The sequence below is a fragment of the Uranotaenia lowii genome, chromosome 3 (genome assembly GCF_029784155.1).
Source record: "Uranotaenia lowii strain MFRU-FL chromosome 3, ASM2978415v1, whole genome shotgun sequence".
Taxonomy (NCBI): domain Eukaryota; kingdom Metazoa; phylum Arthropoda; class Insecta; order Diptera; family Culicidae; genus Uranotaenia; species Uranotaenia lowii.
The window spans coordinates 175,425,561-175,451,235 of record NC_073693.1 but is presented as its reverse complement, the minus strand read 5'-3'; the positions used below and the strand labels follow the sequence as shown (position 1 = coordinate 175,451,235).

The following is a 25,675-nucleotide window of genomic DNA, read 5'->3' as shown; positions in this document are numbered from 1 at the left end:
CCCAGACTACGATAATTCTTCTGTCCAGTTTGATTTGTCTATGCAGCAGGAAATTCGTGGAATCCCGGATCCGCATCGTCCACTTCTGATTCCAAGAATTTTCGAAGCTAAATATAGACACGTCGATGCTGATAAAATGTACTTTACTGATGGATCACTTATAGAGGAATCAACAGGATTTGGAGTGTTCAACGAAATATCTAGCGCCTCTTACAGCCTCGAGTCACCATGCTCTGTGTATATAGCAGAGTTAGCAGCAATTCATTGGGCTTTGGACAGTATCGCTTCAAGGCCAGTCGGGCACTACTTTATTGTAACGGATAGTCTGAGTTCTGTTCAAGCAATTCACTCAATAAAACCGGGAAAGCACTCGCCATACTTCTTCGAGAAGATACGGGATAGTTTGAGTGCTTTATCAAAACGTCGCTTTACCATCACCTTTGTTTGGGTTCCCTCCCATTGTTCGATAGAGGGTAATGAGAAGGCAGACTCTCTGGCAAAGGTGGGGGCGATGGAAGGTGACACGTATCAGCGTGAAATCGCCTTCAACGAATTTTACTTTTTAGTTCGAAGAAACTCTCTTGTCAACTGGCAACGCAAATGGGACGAGGATGAGGATGGTCGGTGGCTGCACTCGATTATCCCAAGGGTAAGCCTTAAACCATGGTTTAATAGATTGGACCTGAGTCGGGATTTTATTCGTATATTTTCCCGTCTCATGTCCAATCATTGTTCCTTAGACGCGGTACTCTATCGTTTTGATATTGCTGGCAGCAATTTGTGTAGTTGCGGCCAAGGTTACCACGACATCGAGCATATTGTTTGGTCGTGCGAGGTCCATCTTGTCGCTAGAACGAATTTCATAGACTCCCTTCGGGCCCGAGGAAAACCACCCTATGTTCCAGTGAGAGATGTGCTGGCAGTGATAGACTTGGACTACATGTTCGAAATATATCTTTTCCTTAAAGCTATTGATCTTCGTCTATAATTCTTTTTATTTTCATATTTCCCTATCTATTTTCTTTTCTTTAAAAAAAAAAGTGAACTAGAAGTAAGCAAACTATTGTAAAAAAAAAACAAAAAGAGTTTGGCTCCTTAAAGCCTAAAGGTATGAGCCGTTTCAAATAAAGAATTAACAAAAAAAAAAAAAAAAACACCGGCCAAGCTGCCCGGCTTTAGCAGCTGTGTATATGTAGCGTGTGTATGTAATAGCAGGCAGTAAGCAAAGCACAGTTCTCATTCAATGGGTTTCCCGTTCCCTTTCCCGTTTCCATCTTAAGACAAAGGAATGCATTGAAAGGAGGCCAAACGCCGGGAAGCCGCCGTTGTACGTTTTTTTGTGATTGATCGGTAACAGAAAGCCTATGACAAATATACTTCGTCCTGCATGAAGCTCGAATAGTACACTGGTTAGAATGTCGGACTGGCAAGACGATACAATTGGTGATTTGAGTTCGATTCTCACTACAACGCTGTGGTTTGAATTTTTATTTTCTTGTTTGTGGGATGAATTATCCAATAGGAAGGAAATCCCATAAAATGTTTTTCTTGTTTCGCTTGAATATATTGGTCAGCATTTTGGTTGGGAGCCGAGTCCTTATGCCAGTTACGGTTTTTCAAACATACCGTCTTCGGCACAGTGCACACTTCAGCGCATTATCGGCACAGAGATTTGCTAAATAGGCATTGGATTTTTGCAACCTCTTCAATGGGTGTACAAAGAAAAAAGTTGTTCATTCATATTCAACAACCCGTTTGCTTCTAAATGCTTTTTGGTATCATCAGGAGAGCTGTTTGTTTGCGAGCCTTGTAAAAATAGATTTTTTAAGATTTTGAAATCACATTTTTACTAGCACAAAAAATTTCAAATACAAACCAAATTTTGCCTATTTGATACTCAATTTATAGGCTTTCAAACGTAGAAAATAGTTTTCAAAAATTCAAACTATAGACTGAGTTATTGATGATAATGTGGAAAAATTTATAGTTGGTCAAAGTTACCCCGGTGATCAATGTTACCCCGTTTTACGGTACTGATATCGATAAATTCGCCCTGTGGAAAAGCAGTACACAGATGTTCATGTTTTGATTTTTTTGATAGGGAGGGACGTGAAAGCGTTTTTATTTTGTTTCTTTCAGACATACGCAATTCGGTTAACTTGGGAGATTAATGCCGGTGGGAGCAAATCGAATCAGCACCGGTCGCGTTATCTTCTTGTACCAATGATGCTATGTAATTGACTACACGCCATTGGCACAGAGGCTGAATTTTGGGTGTAGAGCTTTTCCAACAAACTCGAGATTATTTCTAAAAAATTACTGTGTAAAAGTGAATAATAATGCTTCTACGAGTTATTTGAATACATAACTGCATTTTAGAAGTTTTCCAGAATTCCAAAGGTTTTCAAAGGTTTTGAAATTGGGGTTTTAAGAGATGCTCCTCTAACGTTAAGGAATTAGATATTTGAGCTATGAAACTTTATCAAACTGCTTGATTTCTTCATTAACATTCATAAGTATGATGCATAATGATGAAACATAGATTTGAGTCTGCGTTTGAATCCAAAAAGCAGGTTGGAATTTAAAAATAGTAATGTTTTTTAATAGTCAAACACTATTTCTTTAGTTCTAAGTCATAGGAGGCAGCACTATCTTGCCATTTAACCAAATTCATGCCCATTTTCGAATATCCAGGATTGATAAGGGAGAGCTGGATGATTTTGGTCAAGAAATAAATACATGTACCGTGTGAACGCTTTGGAAATTTTAAGATCGCTAAATCCAAAAAAAAAATAAAATTGCATCAAGGTCACTAACAGTGAATTCTTTGGACCGATTATCAGAATAAAGTTATACTTTGCGATGCAGCTTGATGAACCAGACGGCTAGCAGTATTATTTGTATGATTTGCAATTGTATTGGAAGTTGAGGTGAGCAGGAATTTTGGCGGTTTTACATTTTTGTGCTGGTGATTCTTTTGCAAAACCGAAAAAGCTTTCTGCAGCGTGAACTTCCACAAAACTATGATGGAAAAATACCTCAAAATGATGAATATGGGCCTAAATAAACCTGGAAGATCGATATTGAGACAAAATTTGGTTTTAACTGCAAGATAGTGCTGCCATCTACGACTTGAAACTGAGAAAAAGTATGATTTACTGAACAAAATTAGAGTTTTTGATCTCCATCCTATTTTTTTCTGATTAAAAATTAATCCCGAATGTTTGTTTCATCATTTCACGTCATTTAAATGAAGAAAGTTAGTAATTTGATAAAGAATTACAACTCAAATGTCTAATTCCTTAACGCTAGAGGAGCATCTCTTAAAACCCCCATTTCAAAACCTTTGAAAACCGTTGGAATTCTGGAAAACTCCTAAAATGTAGTTCTGTATTCAAATAACTCGTAGGAGCATTATTATTCACTTTCACACAGTAATTTTTTGAAAAATATCTTGTTTTTGTTAGAAAAACTCAAGTGGTTCTATTTTTATTTCGCACCGTTTTTTCACATTTTTGGTCCTCAACGCCAATTGCTACGTCCAAAAAAAGTAAACTTATGCTTGATGTATCCGTTAAGCAATTCAGAAAAAACTGTGGAAGAAAATTTTCGTAATTTTCAATCATTCATATTTTAACAATCAAAACACATAGTGGTGCTATTCTTATTTCGCTCACTGTATTTGGAAAATGATTAAATTTTTTAATTGCATTGTTATTGAAAACTATTTTATGAGTACTGAGAATTTGCTACTTCCTCGCAGATTTCTACTTGTATGTGAAATTAAGCGCATCATTTATCTGAAAGAAATAACAACTGTCTGTATCGCACACTTAAACGATGTAGCGAATTACGTGGATATGTTCAAAAGAATCAGAGCATGTAGGCGATTATTTTCAAAGTCAACATAGACGGGACTTTCATTAATTTACTTGTTTGTAAGAGTAAATGATTTTGCCTTTATTTAGAAGTTAGAAATTTTTTTAACCTACCAAGCAGTACATAATAATATATTTCAGATGTTTTGAATTCCCCTTGACAATTCATTAGCAAAAGATGGCTTATCTTCATCCATTTAAGGACGCCCCGTAATGAATTCAAACGTTTAGCTGGTGATAGTTAAAAATTTTAATCAATTCAGAAATATTATTACTAGTTTAAAACTAGCAAAATCTGATTTTAGTAACGCACTTTGAATCACTGGTGAGGCCGCCAGCAAATCAAAATTTGAGGTTATGGCTGAGGCCTAAGGCCAATTTTTCGCCAATACTATCGTCCGTATATACCCTTATACAATTATGAACGGTACTGTTTATAAAAAAAAGGTCATAATCTTAGATGTCCCTACCAGGGTGTAGAAAACTCACCATCACTTATCAGGAAACCATGACTATGACGAAGTTAAAGCAGTCGTACTCAAACGAGGTTCCTTCAGATGAGTTACCAAGTAACATTCTAGCAATCTACCTTCCGTCGAATGAGGCGTCAATATAATCATAGTCACCTTTAGTACATCGTCGTCATTGTGACAGTGAGTGAAAATTTGTATTATTAAGCAGATTGAATAATAACGCCGTGCGGCCCCCCTAGGATTAATCCGACCACCTCAAAAATTGAAACATTCGATTTGACGCCAAAAAGTTCAACTCAATTACACTAGTTTACAAAATTTTAAAAAAATCGTGAACTTGATTAGCTGACCATCATTTTTAATGTAAAATCGGGCGCTGAATCCGAAAATGAAATTCAAAAAAATCTCAGTAGAACCGTTTTTGAATTATGCTCCAAATATGAAATTTCGAAAAAATTAAAAAAGTTCTTGTACTTAGATTAAAATATCTCGGACGGCATACCAGTAATTTGAAATCCCTCTTTTGCATATTGAAGGTGAATATGTTTTCTATTGATCATCTGAACATTGTTTTTGTGTTTGACCAACAGTATTGCTAATATTAGTGACTTTATGAGAAAAAAAATTATAAAAAACGCATTTTTTTAGAGAAAATTTTGTTTCAACGAAAGTTTTAGACTCGTTGGTAACATTTAAAAAATCTGATTTTCTTTTGCGCTTAAATGTCAGGTCAAAACAAAGATTTCAAGTGGTTATTTATCAAAATCGGTTGAAAATTGAAGAAGTTATGGCTACTTTACCATAACTGAAATTTTTGGAGTTTTTAATAATTTAACGAACCGCAGTACACTTATCATAGTATAGGAAGAATGAAACATGATAAATCTCACTCGCTTCAAGTCAAAATTATTAATTAGCTTACCAGAAGGTCACATGCCAAGTTTCAGGAAGATCTGACCATAGGGAGGGGTTGCTTAAGTCTCAAACGTGAATAAAATTTTGAGGTATTTTGCCCGGAAGGGACGAAAAATACTGGTTTTTCATCAATAACTTTTTTCATCACTAGCTGATTGTTTTTTATGGTTGATTTTCTTAAAGCCTAAGTTGCGACAAATATTTCACCCGAAGACTGTAAATCGATTGGATTTGAAACAGAAAAGTTATTGCGGTTCAAAGGCCGCAAATTTTGTCCAACTCGCAATGAGTACTTTTTACCCATTGCGTTTTATACGACAATTTTCGACCAAAATACAATCTTTGAACCGCAATAACTTTTCTTCTTCAAATCCAATCGAGTTACAGTCTTCGGGTGAAATATTTGTCGCAACTTAGGCTTTAAGAAAATCAACCATAAAAAACAATCAGCTAGTGATGAAAAAAGTTATTGATGAAAAACCAGTATTTTTCGTTCCTTCCGGGCAAAATACCTCAAAATATTATTCACGTTTGAGACTTAAGCAACCCCTCCCTATGGTCATATCTTCCTGAAACTTGGCATGTGACCTTCTGGTAAACTAATTAATAATTTTGACTTGAAGCGAGTGTGATTTATCATGTTTCATTCTTCCTATACTATGATAAGTGTACTGCGGTTCGTTAAATTATTAAAAACTCCAAAAATTTCAGTTATGGTAAAGTAGCCATAACTTCTTCAATTTTCAACCGATTTTGATAAATAACCACTTGAAATCTTTGTTTTAAATTGACATTTAAGCGCAAAAGAAAATCAGATTTTTTAAATGTTATCATCGAGTCTAAAACTTTCGTTGAATCAAAATTTTCTCTAAAAAACTGCGTATTTTATAATTTTTTTTCTCATAAAGTCACTAATATCAACAATATTGTTGGTCAAACGCAAAAACAATGTTCAGATGATCGATAGAAAACATATTCACCTTCAATATGCAAAAGAGGGATTTCAAATTACTGTTATGCCGTCCGAGATATTTTAATCTAAGTACAAGAACTTTTTTAATTTTTTCGAAATTTCATATTTGGAGCATAACTCAAAAACGGTTCTACTGAGATTTTTTTGAATTTCATTTTCGGATTCAGCGCCCGATTTCACATTGGAAATGACCTTCAGTTTACTGAGTTCAAAAATGCTGTAAACTAGTGTTATTAGCCGTGATGGAACCCAAATTTGGAAAAATTTAAACTTCAAACCGCAGAAACAGAACGGACTGGAAACAACGGAATGAAAATGGTCTGATTAACGTCTCCGTTTCTAAAATCAGTTCAGCATATACCTGACTCAGGGCATAATCGAACGAAACATCAACGATAATCGCAATCAAGAACAACACCGATAGAAGTACAATGTCCGACCTTGCGGTACTAAGAATCTTCTTTCACTTGTGCGAAGAATTTTCTTTCGAAACTTGATAGCCGCAAGTAACAAGAATCTATTTTTTTAGTCGATCGGTTGAAAATAAAAAAAAAAGGGATTCAGGAAGAGTGGAGTTTCTTTCTTTATTCTAAATGGAAGATTTTATTGATTTCAAAAGTAGGATGTTGAATTTTAGATTTCACTGTCGCAAGCATTAAGTTTTAGTTGGGTTCAACTTCTAAGACTTCATTTTTTTCCTCCGTACTGTATTTATGAAATATTAATCCATAAATAATGTTAATTTAATCGTCGCTGGAACATGATTATGATTTGGAAGTGAAATTTCGGGAAATGCTAAATAAGGATTTACTAAACAACCAAGAAAAAACATCATTATAAAACCAATTTTTATTAAGGAACTATACAAAAAAAGTCGTGAAGTTAATTAAATATATTGATCAAATGAAAAATAGTAGTAAGTGAGATATGGCTATGAAACAATATTGGTAAATTCTCTCGTATTACGTATGATCATCTCGAAAATGTCCTTATTCAATTTCAACAAAAGAATGTTGTCGAGAGATTCTGCCGTGAGGCCTGTTCTATGGTCCGAAAAAATAAGACTAAGAGCACGTTCCACGGCCACTTGATTGGATGGGGCGGACAGAACAATCGATGCCACCGAAAACAGATCTGGCAGCGTGTGTTTCTTGCCTGCCCAATAAGCCATCACATCCGTATCGCTAGGTAGGCGACTCTCACACTCAAAACTATATAATTGAGCATCAAAAGAATTGAATAGTCTACCAGCAACAAATGACGGACCTCCTAGTTTTTGCGTAATGTAACTATCTATATTGGACTCCAGCCTAGGTTCAGTGGTGGAACCAACATTCAGAATGGAGCTAGAGTGCCCAGGAACATTTCGAAGAAGCTCCAACCGATTCCAAGTTTCCTTGATGAAAGTCTAAAAAATTATTCAAATGATTATAAAGTTTTTGAATTTTCAACGATACATTACTTTGATGGCTTCTTTTTCTGCAACCGTTTCAAAAAGATTTGATCCAGGATAGTTTAATCTCGGATCCAAAAATAAAGCTGCTTTCATTGCATTATTTTGCATTAGCATTTTCAATCGTATTTCCATCGCAACGCTGAGCTGAACGCAGTATGGATTGTGTTTATGGCTCTCAACTTCCATCGAAGCCATTAACCATTTCAGGTAGAAATCGTTAAGCGAAACATGTTTTTTTTTGAAGGCATAATGTAAGCTCATACACTGGCTTGAAAGCTTCTAAAAACTTGTCAATGAAGCTCCAGTCCTCGGCAGGAAGTTCTGAAAAGTATCGAAAATTTTATATCTGAATTTTAAATGATCTAACATCAATTAACCTAGCTCGGGGTAGGTTTTGCCAAGGTCTTCATAAAAAGATTTCCGTTTTGAAATTGCATCCAACATCAGATATTTTCCACCCCATCTGGTTGGACACCATAGCGGGGCGCGAGTTGCATTTTTGATGTCAAAGAAAAAGGTGTATTTTGTCCTGAAGGTTATCTTACTTAACCATTTCAGTAATTTTCTTCAGATGTTCGCTACTTTGTTTGATGACATCGTTTATGGCTAGTTGTAGGGTATGGACAGCACATCTGATTAAGGAAATTTCTGTTTGAAATTCCATAGATAACGATTCAATAATGGAATCAGCCGATTCCGATAAACCAGGGTCCTCTTCGTGGAAGTTTTGATTTCCGTTGTTCAGATCATGTTGCAGATTATTTATTGTAGCGATCATATTTGCACCGTTATCCACGGTCGCTGAATATACTTGATGTAGCTTGATGTCATCTCGCAGTTAAACTTTCTCGGACCTCAATCATGCCTACAAAAATGAATGATTTTGAAATCAGCCGGTTAAATTCGGAAGTATTGTTCATAGTTATTTCAGTTTAACTTACCTAATGATCGAATTAATTGCACCCCATTTTTTTTCAAACTGACACGCAATTCCTAGAATGTGCCTATGATGTTTCGATGCTGTATCAAACATAAGGGACACGAGCCTCCCCCTAACCTCCTCCTTTATAAAACTTTGCACTTGCTCAGCAACGTTCTTCATATGAACTTTGATATTGCTTTTATTGATGGTCACTGACAAGGCATCTCCAATTGGGTCTAAAATCATCTTTAGCCCATCCCACTCAAAACACGCAAATGGTAGATTATGGGTAGTGATCATTTTTAAGCAACCTTCAATGTATTGTTGCTTATTGATGGCCACTGCAACTTTTGTGGGGGTTCTTGCACATTTGGAAACTTTTTCTGAATTTTTTAACCCAGCTGTTAGGGCTGCTTCCGGGTGCATGGTCTCCATGTGTCTTTTCATGTTCCAGGCATCCAACTTGTCCTCCGGCTGCGAATAGCAGCACAACCCGGTCGGCAGCAAGCGACACCAGAACCGCCCATTCTCCAAGCTGAGGAATGGTTCAATTTGAGCAGCAACAGTTTGTTTCTCCGATCTTCTTTTATTTGTTCTGATCAAACCGTTCATCTTCACAACCAGTAATTCAAAACTCGCAAACTTTTAGATTCGACGGTTTTTGACTAGATCAAACTTGCTTTGACGATCGCGGTTTGAAAAACAACGTTACTCACGCGAGGAGAAAACCATGACGACGGTCTAGGTTTTCCAGTCTTTTGAAGCTTGACTAGTAGCCAAATGAGACCTGAAACGTGATGGTGAAGGAAAATCAGCAATCATGTCAACTGTGATGCTTGAAAAATTTATGCTCTGGTCCCTACTAAAAAGGACATCACTTTTCACCGCTAAGGCCAATAAATTAAAAGCTAATTATTTCTTTTAAGTTCTAAAAAAAATTATGTTTTACTTACTCGGCTTCCCGTGGCTAGTCGTACGCTCCACCTTGATCCATGCTGCTCTTATTATTTGTCACACAGTGGTCGGATCCAGAATGAGCACAATGGCGGCAGACATGCAAGCGATGCGATTAGCGTTCATTTAAAATGTATTAATACTAGAAAATTCATTTAAAATTTAAAATGAACATTCAATTCACGGTTCAAATAAAATACTCAAAATCAATTACGTTTTGAACCAACTATAAAAAAAGGTCACACGCTCGTTTTTTATTAACCAGGTTTTCAAAATAAATTATTTATACACAGAAAAAAAATTAGCTTAAGGTGATTAAGGACTGTCTATTCTTCGTGTAACAACATAATTTACAAACGCAATTTGACAAAAATCCCTGCGTTTACTGAGAGGTTCTATGTCACAAAGCTCGCAACGAGATTAATCTGATGGGGAAGGAAAAGTGGTCTAATTGATATTACGTAGCGCATTAACAAATATTGTTTTTGAACAGATTTGAGACATATTGCTCGTAAATATTTGAATAATGATTCCATATGATGCAACAATACATGGAATATATAAAGTGACTTTATGGTGTCTTGAAAGTGTTTGCTGAAACGCTTAACAAATCCTAATATGCAATTTGCTTTATTGATGATATTGTTTTGATGTAAACTTTTGTTGCACCATTCAAAGAAAACATTGATTTCGTTTTGAAATGTCTCATCATCTTTGGTTGTTTTCATTTTCATCATCGGCGTATATCAGTTATACAATCCGTTTAAAAATAAAGGAAATATCATTTACGAACAGTTTGAAGAGAAGAAGTCCTAAATGAGACCCCTGAAGCACACCAGAGGTTACAACTACAGATTTGGATATTTCGTTTTGGAAACGAACGATTTGTGTTCCATCCGTTTAGAATGATTGTAATCAGGAGAGGAGATTTGTAGGAAAGCCATTTTTTTTATTTGATGATTTAAAGGGGTATGTCAATGCAATCAAAAGCTTTGCTAAAGTCGATATAAATTGCCTCAACATGAAAGCCTTTGTTCATAGAATTGATAACATATTTAACGAATTCTAGAAGATTTGATGCAGTAGAGCGCCCTTTGATGAAAACATGTTGTTTGCTCTTTATTATATTTATTTTAGATTCAAAGAGTTTGGGAAAGACAAAATAGCTAGTCCTCGATAATTTCGCACATCTGATTGTTCCCGGGCTTGAAAATTGGAATAAAAAAGATTTTTTCCAAAATTTGGGAACTTTTTTATAATTAAACGACATATTAAAAAGAATCAGAAGAGGGTCGGTCAATTCGGTCGTCGAGTTTTAAAGGAAACATGAGGGAAGTTGTGTGTTTACTTTAAGGCGTTTAATACGAAACGAGCAAATGGAACAGAATTTGATATGAAATTCTTTTACGATTCTCTTCGAGCGCTAGAGTTTTCACACAAAAATTTCGTCAATGTCTAATTTCGCTCTACGATTTTGTATTTTTGCTCTCATCTCCGTATTCGTACGTCTCTTGAATACGAGACAAAAAGTAACTGTGGAATGATTGAAAAACAAACAAAATGACAACTTTCATGATCAAAGCAATCAAGTTATGTTAAAATAAACAATGAGAAAAAAACAGAAACTCGTTTCGTTCGACATGTTAAGGTTATTATTTATACGGTCTATTTACTTCCTACCTTATTAAAATTTATTTCTAGCTGAAAAGAAGGAAACAGCGATAATATTTATCATTAAAGAAATAGTGAGAACGTATGAAAATCTTGTTATGGCAAGCTGGCGAATGGAATTTACTTGTGATTAAATTTTTAATTTTGAAATTCATCTAGCACTTAATTATCCTCTATTGAGACAACTGCTTCGGCTCTGCTTTTGCGGCTCGGATTATAGCTCATAAATTCATGGAAATTTCAAAGAAATGCAACTTTGTCTGTTATAGAAATGGGTCCTTCACAACGAACAACGCCGAACAAAGTGCGCCCTGCGACATCAACCTGCTTCATTTGGTTAACAAAATGTGATGTTTTTAAAATTTTTGGCCAATGAAATAAAGTGTATTTAAAAATAAAATTGATAATATCAACAAGAAATATTTCTTTATTCATTTTAAAAAGAAACCAATCCAAAATTTCTTTCAAAATTCCTATGGCGACAGGTCCAGGATTAGACACAAAAATGAGCATAATTTCGCTTACCTATCGAGCGGTTGTGGGTTGTGGGGTAAGTTTTTAGAATACTATGGGAGTTGTGATAATGATGATGATGAATGATGATTTCTTGTATGATCGTTTCTTCACATTGCAAAGTTGTGAAATGATGTGCGTAAACGGTGTAAACAAATTTTTCAATACACGTTCAAAAAAGGTGAGAAAGGGATTTATTTAAATTTTTGACAAGCGAAAAAATGTGCAAGTGAAAATGGTTTCTTAAGAAAATCACAATAAATAGTGGATCATTTTCTCTTCTCTAATGTGTTGTGTTATTTTAGAAACCGTCAAATGGGGCATCATGCAACAGCGGGGTTCGATGCAACATTTATATAACACTACATTGAATCAATTTTAAATTTAATGTATTGTAATAAAGTTGTCTTTTAATGATAACAAATGATGTTGACATAATTTCTCGCATCTTAAGCTAGTTGTGTTAAGTTTTTTATTTTTATGTAAAATTTGAAAAATCGAGCAATAAATGTACAAATTTTAACATTTTTTGATGCCGAAAAAAACTTTACCCAGTATGACGGATCGGCTTGATAAAATTACCTATAAACTTTTTACAGGTTTCCTCATGTTATACCAACATTGTTGGTGTAAATATATTTTTCGAACAATCACCCAATTTTTTTGAATGAATATTTTTAAAATTCAGTTAGGTGTCTGGGGTTAAATGCAACAAAATGCAAATCAAAGAAATACCTTGTAAATCTCGTTTCCATGTGCTGGAATATGAATGATTTGCATCACGCGTTTGTAAACATTCATCTAAACATTTATTTTCATGATTTCAGCTTGTAGAATTTTTCGTAGTATTATTTAACCCCTAAATGTATGAAGCATCCTTAATTTCAGAGAAAAATATGAAAATTTGTTTTTACAGACCCAAAAACTACTGCAATTGGTGTTGTCATGCGTAATGGTCTTTAAGGCATCGCAAATATATTAAAAACTATGAATTTTCGTACGTGTTCATAAGATTTTTCATTAAAAACAAAGTTTGTTGCAAGTTACCCCATTTTCTAATGAGTGTGAAAATCGCATGTTTTTATAAAATTAAAAATAACTGAGGAAACCAATAATTTTTCTAACTACGCCAAATTGATGCCCCAGCATCCTTAAAATTTTTGATGCATAAAGGATCCGATTAACTGTGAACATAAGTTTTTTAGAAGCCATTGAAGTTGAAAATTGTTGCATGTTGCCCCAGTTGACGGTATTTTGCAAACGACCTTTCACTCTAAATACAAACCGGAATGCGTTTGTGCTTGAAATTCGATTTATGTCCGGTGCCGGAAATGCTCAATTGCAGTCCAGCACAACAGCTGTGTAACTTTAGTAGAGTGCTTGGTGTTTCAACATCATCTATAGGTGGGTAGATAGGTAGCAATCTGACTTTTTTTTCGACTCGCAAATCTACCATCGCTGGGTCCCCAAACATTACTCTGTACTACGTATGATGCGCCGCGACTATTCCATACACATTCATTACAAGCGAAAAACGTTTGGCAAACCAAATCACTATCAGCCAGCCAGCACTACTTACCTACTTGTTGATATGCTTTTAGTTTTGTTTGGTTGTCGGCCGCGTGTGACATTGTTTGTGCTCGTGTTTCGTAAAGAAAAAGTGTATGTTTTTCTCCCCCAATCGATTTCAGATGAGCCATAGATTATAGCAGCTCTCCAAAGATGAGGTATGTCTTGTTCGTGTCATTTGTTGTGATTTTAATATCTGGATTGGAATAATGTTTGATTTTCTTGATTTCAACTGTAACTGTATTGGAACTGAACATACTATATACATTAGGGTGTCAGCCAAATGGGTCATGTCGAATTTCGAAAACATTTTGTAGATGGTCCCAAAATGGATTTTTGATTTTGTTCTCCATGTTAGTGTGTATCGCTATGTATAAGCATTTTGAACTCAAAATACGGGCAATATCGAGAAATTTTGGCCAATATCCAAGAATTAATGTCAAACGGGGCATCATGCAAACAGCAAGGTTAGATGCAACATTTGTATGCAACAATACTCATTCAATTTTAATCATTTATTTTAATACATTGTAAGTAGTAAAGTCATAAGTTAATGATAAAAAAGTGAACATGACAAAGTTTCTCACATCGTGAGATTATTTTTTTTAAAGTTTTCGATTCTCATTCAAAGTTGAGGAGGTTGTTATTCAGCTACAATCGCTAAACGTAGAATGACGAAAATTTTCTCTTGTCAATGTAGAGCTTGTATAGAATTTGAGCTCTATTGCAATAGGTGCACTTATGGTCTATTCTCGTCAAAATCAAATGTTTTTTTTTATTAGTTGACCACCCAGGTGGTAAATCCTTTTTACGGATTGCATTCCAAGGCATGGCGAGCGACCGAGTCCCCCCAGTATGCTACTCTAGGTCCATGGGTGCAATTGGAGGACTCATGATACTAAGTACCCCTACGCCATAAAGTCCACCTGGGTCCTCTGGTCATAATTCCCATCCGGACCTGCATCGAAGGCTGTGCTTAAGGGCTCATTGGGTAACTCAGTTTCAAGTCAAAACTCCTGCATATATACCCTGCCTCTTGTTATGATTCAAGACTAACAAACCTCTCCTCTGACGACTCGAGGTCCGGCCTTTACTCGTAACTCGAGACTCGCTTGGTTTGCACGACTATTGTGCGCTCCGCCTCTGTTCGAGACCACTGCAAGAGACCAATGACCTCTCCTCTAACGACTCGAGATCTTGGCTCCGCTTGGTTTGGCTCGAGGCTCTGTCCACTTTGCCCGTCCGTGTGCCGAATCGAGAGCAGCTTATCCTAGACTCGCACCAGTCACAGCACACGCCCGGGGCTTTTCGAAAAACTACGCGGATGATTCCCGGTGAAGACGTCGTCCTACATCGAGTCGAGTGACTCACCCGTCGACGACGTGAAGTCATTCTACCCGAGAGTATTTCGCGGTGTAAATACTCTCCCCCTTTTAGTTCGACTGCAAAGAAGGTCATGCCTTATCCCCTTAGCTTCCGTCGTAGGGAGCTCGTTCTATTCAGATACTCCGCGGCGGTGGAGGTATCCTACACAACGTTCGCGACGTACCTTACAGCTCGGCTTGCGCAGAAGGAGGAGTCTTATCTTTGTATGCTTTACTGCTAGGATCGGACGCACACTACTCGAATTCCCCCCGTCGAAAGGGCATTCTACTCCGACTCCTACTCCGACCCTAGGCTCTTTGCCCGCCGTGTGCCAAATCGAGAGCAGCTTATCCTAGACTCGTGCCTGTCACAGCACACGTACGGGTCTTTAACGCTTGCGTCTCAGATGAATCCCGACGGTGATTTCATCCTACCCGACTCGAGTGGCTCATCCGACGGCGACGTGAGACCACTCTCCGCGACGTGAATACTCTTCCCCTTACGAGTTCGACTGCGTAGAAGGTTATGTCTTTTCCCCACAGCCTCCATCGCAGAGGGCACGTTCGACTCGGATACTCCGCGACGGTAACGTTGGAGATATCCTACACACAGACGCGCGACGTAACAGGCAGCTCGGCATACGCAGAAGGTAGAGTCTTGTCTTTGAATGCATTACTGCCAGGATCGGACGCACACTTCTCAGATGCTCCCCGACGAAGGAGTCACCCTACACCGGTCGCCGACTGGTGCTGGTTCCAACTCCTCTGCAGGGCAGTTCTGTTGTCTCTACTGTGTTACCGCAGGTTGGGCAGAATGGCGGGGCCAGATGTCCAAACCGATGGTGGTACTGCATGAAGCATCCGTGACCAGTCAAGAACTGTGTCATCCAAAAATCCACCGTTCCATGTCTCCGGTCCATCCAGGATCCGATATTAGGGATCAAGCGATTGGTCCACCGGCAACGTTCCGAGCTGTCCCACTGGTGCTGCCAGTTGGACATCGAAGCCTCTCTGGCATGTTTCCGCACATCGGGCATGTGCCTGTGCTCGTAGCAGAAGATATCCTCCTCTTTTTTTTATTAGTTGATCACCCAGGTGGTAAATCCTTTTTACGGATTGCATTCCAAGGCACGGCGAGCGACCGAGTCCCCCCAGTATGCTACTCTGGGTCCATGGGTGCAATTGGACGACTCATGATACTATGTACCCCTACGCCATAAAGTCCACCTGGGGCCTCTGGCCATAATTCCCATCCGGACCTGCAACGAAGGTTATACCCAAGATGGGAGACCAAGTCCGCGCTTAAAGCGCTCATCGGCAAACTCAGTTCGAGTCAAACTCCAGCATATATACCCTGCCTCTCGTTACGATTCAAGACTAAGGACCTCTCCTCTAACGACTCGAGGTCCGGCCTTTACTCGCAACTCGAGACTAGCTTGGTTCCCACGAAAAACGTGCGCTCCGCCTCTGTTCGAGACCACTGCAAGAGACCAATGCACTATGGGGTTTGAGGCGGCAAAAAGTCAAAAACTGAACTTTATCGGATCGCTTTTTTATTTTTACTAGTTAATAACTTAATATTTAACTAAGATATTCCCAGTTTTTCAACTCATTATCTTGAATACTGAACGCACCACAGACATCAGACTTTGAAAAATTGAAAAATTTATATGATGAAGAAAAAAATTTAAATCACATATATTTCTATGGAAACTTTTTTTTTAAATTCAAAGTACACCATATGAAAGCTTATATTAAAAGCTGTCGTTTGAACTATTCAAAATTTTTACACTCTAAATTGATCTTTAATAAAAATGAGTAAATAATTATTTTTTTCAAAAATCAAACACTTTAAAAGCTTGCCATAAAAAATCCCCGCATTTCCCCAAACTCTTTTCACAATCAAGATCTATTTTCAAGTCCTAAAAATACAATGAAAGAGATTTCAGGCACCTTAAAGCACCGTTTTTTGAGTTGTAGTCAAATAAAGCTGAAAATATCATGCAAATGGGTAATTTTTACCCATAAATGAGTAAAAATTCAACAAAGTTGATGTTGGTTTGTCAAAAAAAATGTTTCTCACGATTGATCAATCATTTCACACATTTTTCTCTTGAGTTTCATGAAATGTCTTGATGTTATTTATCATTTAATGATCAATTAGTCCAAAACCTGGTTTTCAAAAGATATAAAAAGTTGGGTGAAAAATAACACCAAGCATCGTACTTTAAAATCTATTTATGCAAAATTCTTGTTGGAATTTATTTTAAGTTAGTTAAAATAGTAATTTTCATAGAAAATTTTCAAAAATAACAAAATAATCCAAAACACCTAATCATACTTTTTGCCGCCTCATTGTATGGAGCTGCCCCATAGTGCAATGACCTCTCCTCTAACGACTTGAGGTCTTGGCTCCGCCTGGCTTGGCTCGAGGCCCTCTCCTCTTTGCCCGTCCGTGTGCCTATCGAGAGCAGCTTTTCCTGGACTCGCGCCTGTCACAGCACACGTCCGGGGCTTTACGAAAACTACTCGGATGATTCCCGGCGAAGAATTTATCCTACATCGACTCAGGTGACTCACCCGCCGACGACGTGAATCACCCTACCCGAGAGTATTTCGCGGCGTAAATAATCTTCCCCCTACGAGTTCGACTGCGAAGAAGGTATAGTCTTATCCCCGCAGCTTCCCTCGTAGGGAGCGCGTTCTACTCAGATACTCCGCGGCGATAGAGGTATCCTACTCAACGATCGCGACGTACCTAAACAGCTCGGCATACGCAGAAGGTATAGTCTTATCTTTGTGTGCTTTACTGCTAGGATCGGACGCACACTACTCGAATGCCCCCCGCCGAAAGGACATTCTACTCCGACCGTGGTCCGGTCTTCCTCTTCCCTTTTGGCTGGAAACCCTAGGGTTTTTGCCCGTCGTGTGCCGAATCGAGAACAGCTTATCCTGGACTCGCGCCTGTCACAGCACACGTACGGGTCTTAGACGCTTACGACTCAGATGAATCCCAACGGTGATGTCATCCTACCCGACTCGAGTGGCTCATCCGGCGGCGACGTGAGACCACTCTACCCGAGAGTATTCCGCGACGTGAATACTCTTCCCCCTACGAGTTCGACTGCGAAGAAGGTATAGTCTTATCCCCACAGCCTCCGTCGCAGAGGGCGCGTTCGACTCGGATACTCCACGACGATAACGTTGGAGGTATCCTACACACAGTCGCGCGACGTACCTAGCAGCTCGGCATACGCAGAAGGTATAGTCTTATCTTTGTATGCTTTACCGCCAGGGTCGGACGCACACTAATCAGGTGCTCCCACGACGAAGGAGTCACCCTACACCGATCGCGGACTGGTGCTGGTTCCAACTCCTCTGCAGGGCAGTCATGATCCGAGTGAACCCATCGCTGACCACACGCCAAGTGTTGGCGTCTTCGCACATCCTCTGCACGATGTTGTCGGCTGCCGTGTCTGGTCCGCAGGCGGCAAGCATGTTAGCACGTACCTCCTCGAACCTTGGACAGCTGAACACTACGTATTCTGGCGTCTCTACTATGTCTCCGCAGGTTAGACAGGATGGCGAAGCCACGTGTCCAAACCGATGGTGGTACTGCATGAAACATCAGTGACCAGTCAGGAACTGTGTCATGCAATAGTCCACCTCACCATGTCTTCGATTCATCCAGGATCCGATATTAGGGATCAAGCGATGGGTCCACCGGCCACGTTCCGAGCTGTCCCACTGGTGCTGCCAGTTGGACAGCGAGTTCTCTCTGGCATGTTTCCGCACGTCGGGCATGTGCCTGTTCTCGTAGCAGAAGGCATCTTCCTCTTTTTTTTTATTAGTTGATCACCCAGGTGGTAAATCCTTTTTAAGGATTGCATTCCAAGGCACGGCGAGCCACCGCGTCTCCCCAGTTTGCTACTCTGGGTCCATGGGTGCAATTGGACGACTCATGATACTATGTACCCCTACGCCATAAAATCCACCTGGGGCCTCTGGCCATAATTCCCATCCGGACCTGCAACGAAGGCTGTACCCAGGGATGGGAGACCATACTCGCGCAATGCGCTCCACGGCAACTACTCGTTTTATTTGTACTACACCAGCAATCTCAACCACTCTTTGTCACGATTCACGACTTACGGGTTGGCAGTCCGTTCGCCGCTACTCGTGACTCAAGTCCCACATGCGGCCTCTTGTCGCAAATCGTGACGTCATGACCCGTCTCTCCTCACGACTCGAGACCCTCTCACACTCATCCTCTTGACACGATTCGAGGCGACTCTACCCACCTCTCCTCGTGTCTCGAGAGCCCTCGATCATCACGTCTCTTGACCCAATTCGAGACGAGAACAACTCGCCTCTCCTCGGGTCCGGAGATAACCACACATCCTTTTTCTCCATCTCGACTCTTCGAGACTCATCCTGAGGCCCATCCACTGGGCGTCACATGTTACGGCACAAGGCCCCTCTGCCCGTCGTGAGTCGGTCATATCCGCGAATCAGGGCTAGGACCACCTGACGCGCGAATTCGACCAACACCCGCTCGAACATTTGGTCGTCCCGCATATCGGGGTCGCGACTACCCGATACACGTTACGACCCCTCCCTCCTGCAACTGAGCACTGGTACCAAGGTGCCCAGTCGCACCACGTTTTTGTCCCACTCGGCACGCAGCCCGTCGGTAGCTGACTGTACCAAGTGTGACGTGTAGTTCTCTTGGCCGTACATCTACAGGTGACGAGTCTGTAGACACGTTTCCACTCTGCACCACGGGGAGGTGAAACTACGTCGCAGAGCAAGGCATCTTCCTCTAGCAAGACCGAGATGGGCATGACCTCCGCCACAACATCAGCAGCTACCGAGGACACCGTTCGGTATGCGCTGATTACACGCAGGTTCATCAGCCGCTGCACACTGCAGAGCTTTTGCAGATTGCACTGCCTGCTCAAGGCTGCCTTCCAGGCTGCCGCTCCGTAACGCAGAATGGACGATGTCACACTCGCCAGGACCCTCCTTCTGCTGCAGCGGATCGCCGAGTTGTTCGACATGGCCCGTGAGAGGGCTGCTGTCGCCATTGCCGCTCTTTTACAGGCGTAGTCGACGTGGGCCGTAAAGCTCAGCCGGTCGTCGATCATCACCCCCAGATATTTTACCGCACGTTTGGACTCGATTGCGCACGGTCCAACTGCGATCGTCCCTGATTGTGCTGAGATCAGGTTTGTGATCAGCACCATCTCGGTCTTGTGGTGAGCCAGGCGTAGGCTCTTGGAGCGCATCCAGTTTTCCATCTTCTCGATAGCTACTGTGGCGAGTGGCTGGACTTCCTCCGTTGACGGGCCCGATGCCAGGAGAACTACATCGTCGGCGAATCCCACAAGTCTCACTCCCGTGGGGGGACGCAGTCTCAGCAGTTCGTCGTAGACGATGTTCCACAATACCGGGCCAAGTATCGATCCTTGTGGAACCCCTGCCGAGACTCTCACTGTTTCCAGTCCCTCGCTGGTCATATACTGTAGTTGGCGGTCACGGAAGTAACTCTCCACCATCCTACAGATATATGCCGGAATCCTCATGTTGATGAGCGACGACGCAATCGCTGCCCAACTGACGCTGTTAAACGCGTTCTTGACGTCGAGAGTGACCACTGCGCAAAACCGATATCCTCTCCGTTTTTTTCAGCCTGGCTTCATCTGCCCTTCGATGACTAGTCGAACGGCATCCACCGTGCAACGACCTTTCCGGAAACCGAACTGTTTGTCGGATAGGCCGTTCGCACCCTCGGTGTAGAGCTGGATCCTACTCTGTAACACCTTTTCCAGAACTTGTCAGCAGTGTCCAGGAGACATATCGGTCGATACGCTGATGGTTCACCAGGTGGCTTGCCTGGTTTTGGCAGGAGCACCAATCGCTGCCGCTTCCACACATCTGGGAAGACCCTATCATCCACATACTGTTGCAGTGAAGACCGGAACATTTCGGGATGTTTCATGAGCGCAGCCTTCACTGCCACATTAGGGATGCCATCCGGACCCGGAGCTTTGTTCAGCTGAAGGGACTTAGCGATGTCGCGCAGTTCCTCCAGTGAAATCTGCTCCTCTTCGCTCGTGTCCCAGTCGAATGGGACCCTCGGCCATGTCACTACCTCGTGCTGTGGGAACAGCTCGTTAACGATCTCACGCAGTTTTATCGGGCACGATTCCTGTGGCGCACCTCCGCTCCGCGTTTTGGCCATGACGGTCCTGTAAGCGTCGCCCCAGGGGTTGTCGTTGGCGTTCTCGCAGAGTTGCCTGAATCGTGCCTTTTTACTCGCCTTAATTGCCCTGCAGAGGGCAGACCTCGCAATTGCGTAGGGTACTCTCCGCTCTGCTCTCGCTGACGGGGACGGGGACCTCGATATCCTCCTCTAGCAAGACCGAGATGGGCATGACCCCCGCCCCAACATCAGCAGCTACCGAGGACAACGTTCGGTATGCGCTGATTACTCGCAGGTTTATCAGCCGCTGCACACTGCAGAGGTTTTGCAGGTTACACTGACTGCTCAAGGCTGCCTTCCAGGTTGCCGCTCCGTAACGCGAAATGGACGAGGTCACACTCGCCAGGGCCCTCCTTCTGCTACAGCAGATCGCCAAGTTATTCGACATGGCCCGTGAGAGGGCTGTTGTCGACGTGGGCCGTAAAGCTCAGCCGGTCGTCAATCATCATCCCCAGATACTTAATCACACGCTTGGATTTGATTGCGCACGGTCCAGCTGCAATCGTCCCTGATTGTGCTGAGATCAGGTTGGTGATCAGCACCATCTCGTTCTTGTGGTGAGCCAGGCGCAAGCTCTTGGAGCGCATCCAACTTTCCACCTTCTCAATAGCTACTGTTGCGAGTATCTGGACCTCTTCGGTTGATAGGCCCGATGCCAGGAGAACTACATCGTCGGTGAATCCCACAAGTCTCACTCCCGTGGGGGGACGCAGTCTCTCCAGTTCGTCGTAGACGATGTTTCACAATACCGGGCCAAGTATCGATCCTTGCCCAAGTAACAATTTAAGCTTTATTATGGTCAGCAAAATGTCGTTTGGACCATAGCATTAATCTTCATAAAAAGCTAAAGTACATTCTATAACATCACCTGGACTCTAATAAAGCCAAAATTAGGCTATTTGGCCCTATCCTAGGAACGTCATCATGACCAATCATTGTTAGTCATCAATATTGGTCACCAAAGCTTTTAAAAAGCTATTATAAAACATGTTAGAAATTTTTGTTTTTTTTCGGTTCTGTCAGTTCTCGGAGTTTTTTTTTATTTTTTCCAGCAACCGTAATGGTTGATGAATGATGATTGCATTATTCAGATATGAATCTGGTAAAATTAATAGCTAAAAAACCAATGTTTTACCCATATAATGAGCGTCTTTTCTACTGCCAGTCAAGATTTTAGGTAAAATGTATATGAAATAGTATCTTAAAATAAATGCGCCTCGTCAAATCTGATGGTCAATCATGATGGGATTGATGGAAAAAAGGCCTGAAAAAATATTTTCCATTGCTGGCATTGTGAATCCATCAACATGGCGTCATTTTGTACCCTTCGATTTTGCAACCAACATGGCGTGAGTCAATTCATAGTTTTATTATGGTTTAATGATGACCCCAAAAAAAGCTACGATTTGACGTTTCTCTCGCAAGCAAACCAATTACACGCTAAGGTTGAGTTCCTCATTTCTGAGTTGTTAATCATTAGTACAGTAAATGAGGACAGACTTTTTGAATGAAAAGGGATTGGTTTTCAATGACCCGTGGAATAAATCATGAGTTGAAGTCAAATTTCGTTGTCTGACGCCATCTTGAAATCCAAGATGGCGGCTTCCGCTGAACTTTAAAATGGTGTAAATGACTTGAAATCGCATGAAACTCCAACAAAATGGGTATCGGGTGAAAGGGCTAAACGAGTAGAAGTTGAATTTCGCTATCAGACGCCATCTTGAAATCCAAGATGGCGGCATCCGCTCAACTTTTAATGCTTAATGCTGACAAAAAGTCGCATTAAACCACCACTATACGGGTATTGGGTGAAAGGGCTAAACTAGAAGTAGATTTTTTTTCTTTCCGACGCCATCTTGAAATCCAAGATGGCAGCTTCCACTGAATTTAAAATACTGTTAATCAATGAAAATCGCTTGAACACAACTTTTTTTCACGTAATACTACATTAAAACCAGAGACCGACAAAAAACACAAACACAACACAGTACATAACGTGCAACACAAATCCTGGAGTGCTGACACATAAATTTTTGTGTGCGACACTTTGGTTTTGCACAGCACTTTAATTGTGTTGTGTTGCATCAAATCAACACGACACAGTTCCCAGTTGTGTCGTGTCGAGGATAACACAGCACGCAACACAGTGTTGTTACGAGCAAGGCTATTTTTTCACCCGTCGCACTTGACTGGTCAGCATTTCTCCGTATTTTCAATGGCGAAGCTCTTCACTCACATTGTGTTGAGCAAAAGCAATAGAAAAAAAAATATCCAGTTCGGCTGCTAGCAAGTAGGCGACGAATTGAAAAAAAAAGCTAGCTGGCAGGAGCAACAATGATAATCGTATCGGGACCGGCACACGAACACACTGTGTCGTCAATTGTGTCGCATACTGTGCTGTGTTGCGGCCGACACGCAACAAAAGTAAATTAACACAGACACAGCACAGCTTCGTTTCGGAAGTGCTGTGTCATCGAATTGTGTTGCACTTACTGTGTTCGTGCTGTTTTCGGTCCCTGATTAAAACTACTATTTTAAAACAATTTAGATCATTTTAAATCACTTTTATTATTTTTTCATTATGTTTCTAATGCATTTAGAACTTTTCTTGTTTTGTTTATAGTTTTTGATTGTTTTTGCCATTTATGTAATTCTTTTATTCCTATCATGCTATTATGTCTAAATTGTATTGGTTTTATTCTAGCGAAAACTATAAGGTTATGTTGTTTCTGTTAACCGTCTGATTTTGGCACATGTGCCAAATTCGATGTTTCCAAAATCGAATGTTGCCAAAAACGAACGGGGTCTGTATTGTGGTAGTTTTTGTGGGATTTTCAGTCACTTACAGATTTTTAGAGAAACGCGAAAAGAGATATTTGACTTCTATCATTTAGCCTTAGCACCCGATACAATATATTTGAGAGTTTCATGCTATTTTCATCCATTTACAGTATTTTTAAGTTCAGCTGAAGCCACCATCCTGGATTTCAAGATTGCGTCAGAATGCAAAAATAAACTTTTTATAGCTTATCCCAATTGACAAATATCCATATTTTGGAGGTTTCATGCGATATTCAATGATTTAGAGCATTTTTTAAGTTTATAGAAAGCTGCCATCTTGGATTTCAAGATGGCGTAAGATAGCAATATTCGACTTCTACTCGTAAACCCCTTCACCCACTGCCAATTTGGGTTTCATGTCATTTTAAGTCATTCACTACATTTTAAAGTTTAGCGGAAGCCGCCATCTTGGATTTCAAGATGGCGTAAGATAGCGTAATTCAACTTCTACCGGTTGATTTCTTTTAACTTATACCCCTATAATATAGGTTTTATGCGATTTTCAGTCATTTACAGTATTTTTAAGTTGAGTGGTAGCCGCCATCTTGGATTTAAGATGGCGACGGGCAACGAAATTTGACTTCTACTCGTTTATTACTTTCACCTTATAACCATATTGTGAAGGTTTCACGATATTTTCAGTAATTTACAGCTTTGAAAATAAAAGAGGAAGCCGCCATCTTGAATTAATGATGGCGTCAAGCTTTTTTTTCATACTATTTGGGCCCTTTCACTCAATACTCATATTGTAAAGATATTCATACGACTTTCGGTGATTTCAAGTTTTCAAAGATGTATTTTTTTAATTTAAACTCAAAACCAACACGCATAACTTACCATAAATGTGTAAAAATGGGAGTTCCAATTCAAATATGTGCTATCTAATCTGAGCGTGTCCTGTTTTGACATTTTGATCGAGAACTGTCACTAAGTTTTATGGCGGTTTAATAATCAGGCACTGAGTGCTATTATAGAACATGCAAAAAAAAGCTTGGAGCAAACTTTTAAGTTTGTGTTTTATTATAGTTTTAAAAAAGCATTTATAACTCTTTCAAAATAACTAAAACAGTATGTTTAATAAAAGTTTTATTAGCGTTTTCAAAACCATCTGCAAACATATGGTCGAAAAAAAATATAAGCATCCTGCATGACCATAATAAAACCGTCATAAAACGAGCTGCACAAAAAAATGCCATAATTAAACCATAATAAAACTTCCTAATGCTAGTTGGCATAATCTGTGTTACTTGGGTGTGGAGCCCCTGTCGAGACACTCACTGTTTCGAGTCCCTCGCTGGTCATAAACTGTAGTTGGCGGTTACGGAAGTAATATTCCACCATCCAACAGATATACGGAAACCTCAAATGAATGAGCGACGATGCAATCGCTGCCCAACTGACGCTGTTGAAGGCGTTCTTCACGTCAAGAGTGACCACTGCGCAAAACCGGTACCCTATCCTCTTCTTCAGTCTGGCTTCGTCTGTCCCTTCGATGACACGTCGAATGGCATCCACCGTACTGTGACCTTTCCGAAAACCGAACTGTTTATCGGATAGGCCGTTCGCACTTTCAGTGTAGAGCTGGATTCTGCTACGTACCACCTCCTCTAACGCCTTTCCAGCAGTATCCTGGAGACATAACGGGCGATATGCTGATGGGTCACCAGGTGGCTTGCTCGGTTTTAGCAGGAGCACCAATCGCTGCCGCTTTCACACGTCTGGGAAGACCCTATCATTCACGTACTGTTGCAGTGATAACCGGAACATTTCAGGATGTTCCATGAGCGCGGTTTTCACTGCTACATTGGGGATGCCATCCGGACCCGGAACTTTGTTCAACTGAAGAGACTTAGCGATGTCGCGTAGTTCCTCCTGCTAAAT

General features: G+C 40.5%; 1 protein-coding gene across 5 annotated transcripts in view; it reads left to right on the top strand.

Annotated features, from left to right (window-relative positions):
• The window catches only part of LOC129758667 (DNA-binding protein D-ETS-3), a 282,355-nt gene that overhangs the window by 5,531 nt on the left and 251,149 nt on the right, over positions 1-25,675 (top strand). For 4 of the 5 annotated variants that reach the window (XM_055756239.1, XM_055756238.1, XM_055756236.1 and 1 more), the window contains exon 1: positions 13,369-13,482. The exons of the other annotated variant lie outside the window; for it this stretch is intronic. In XM_055756239.1, the coding sequence (XP_055612214.1) occupies positions 13,478-13,482 (5 nt within the window). In that variant the 5' untranslated portion in view covers positions 13,369-13,477. Of the gene's footprint in view, positions 1-13,368; positions 13,483-25,675 lie in introns of those variants that run through there. 5 annotated transcript variants of the gene reach the window in all.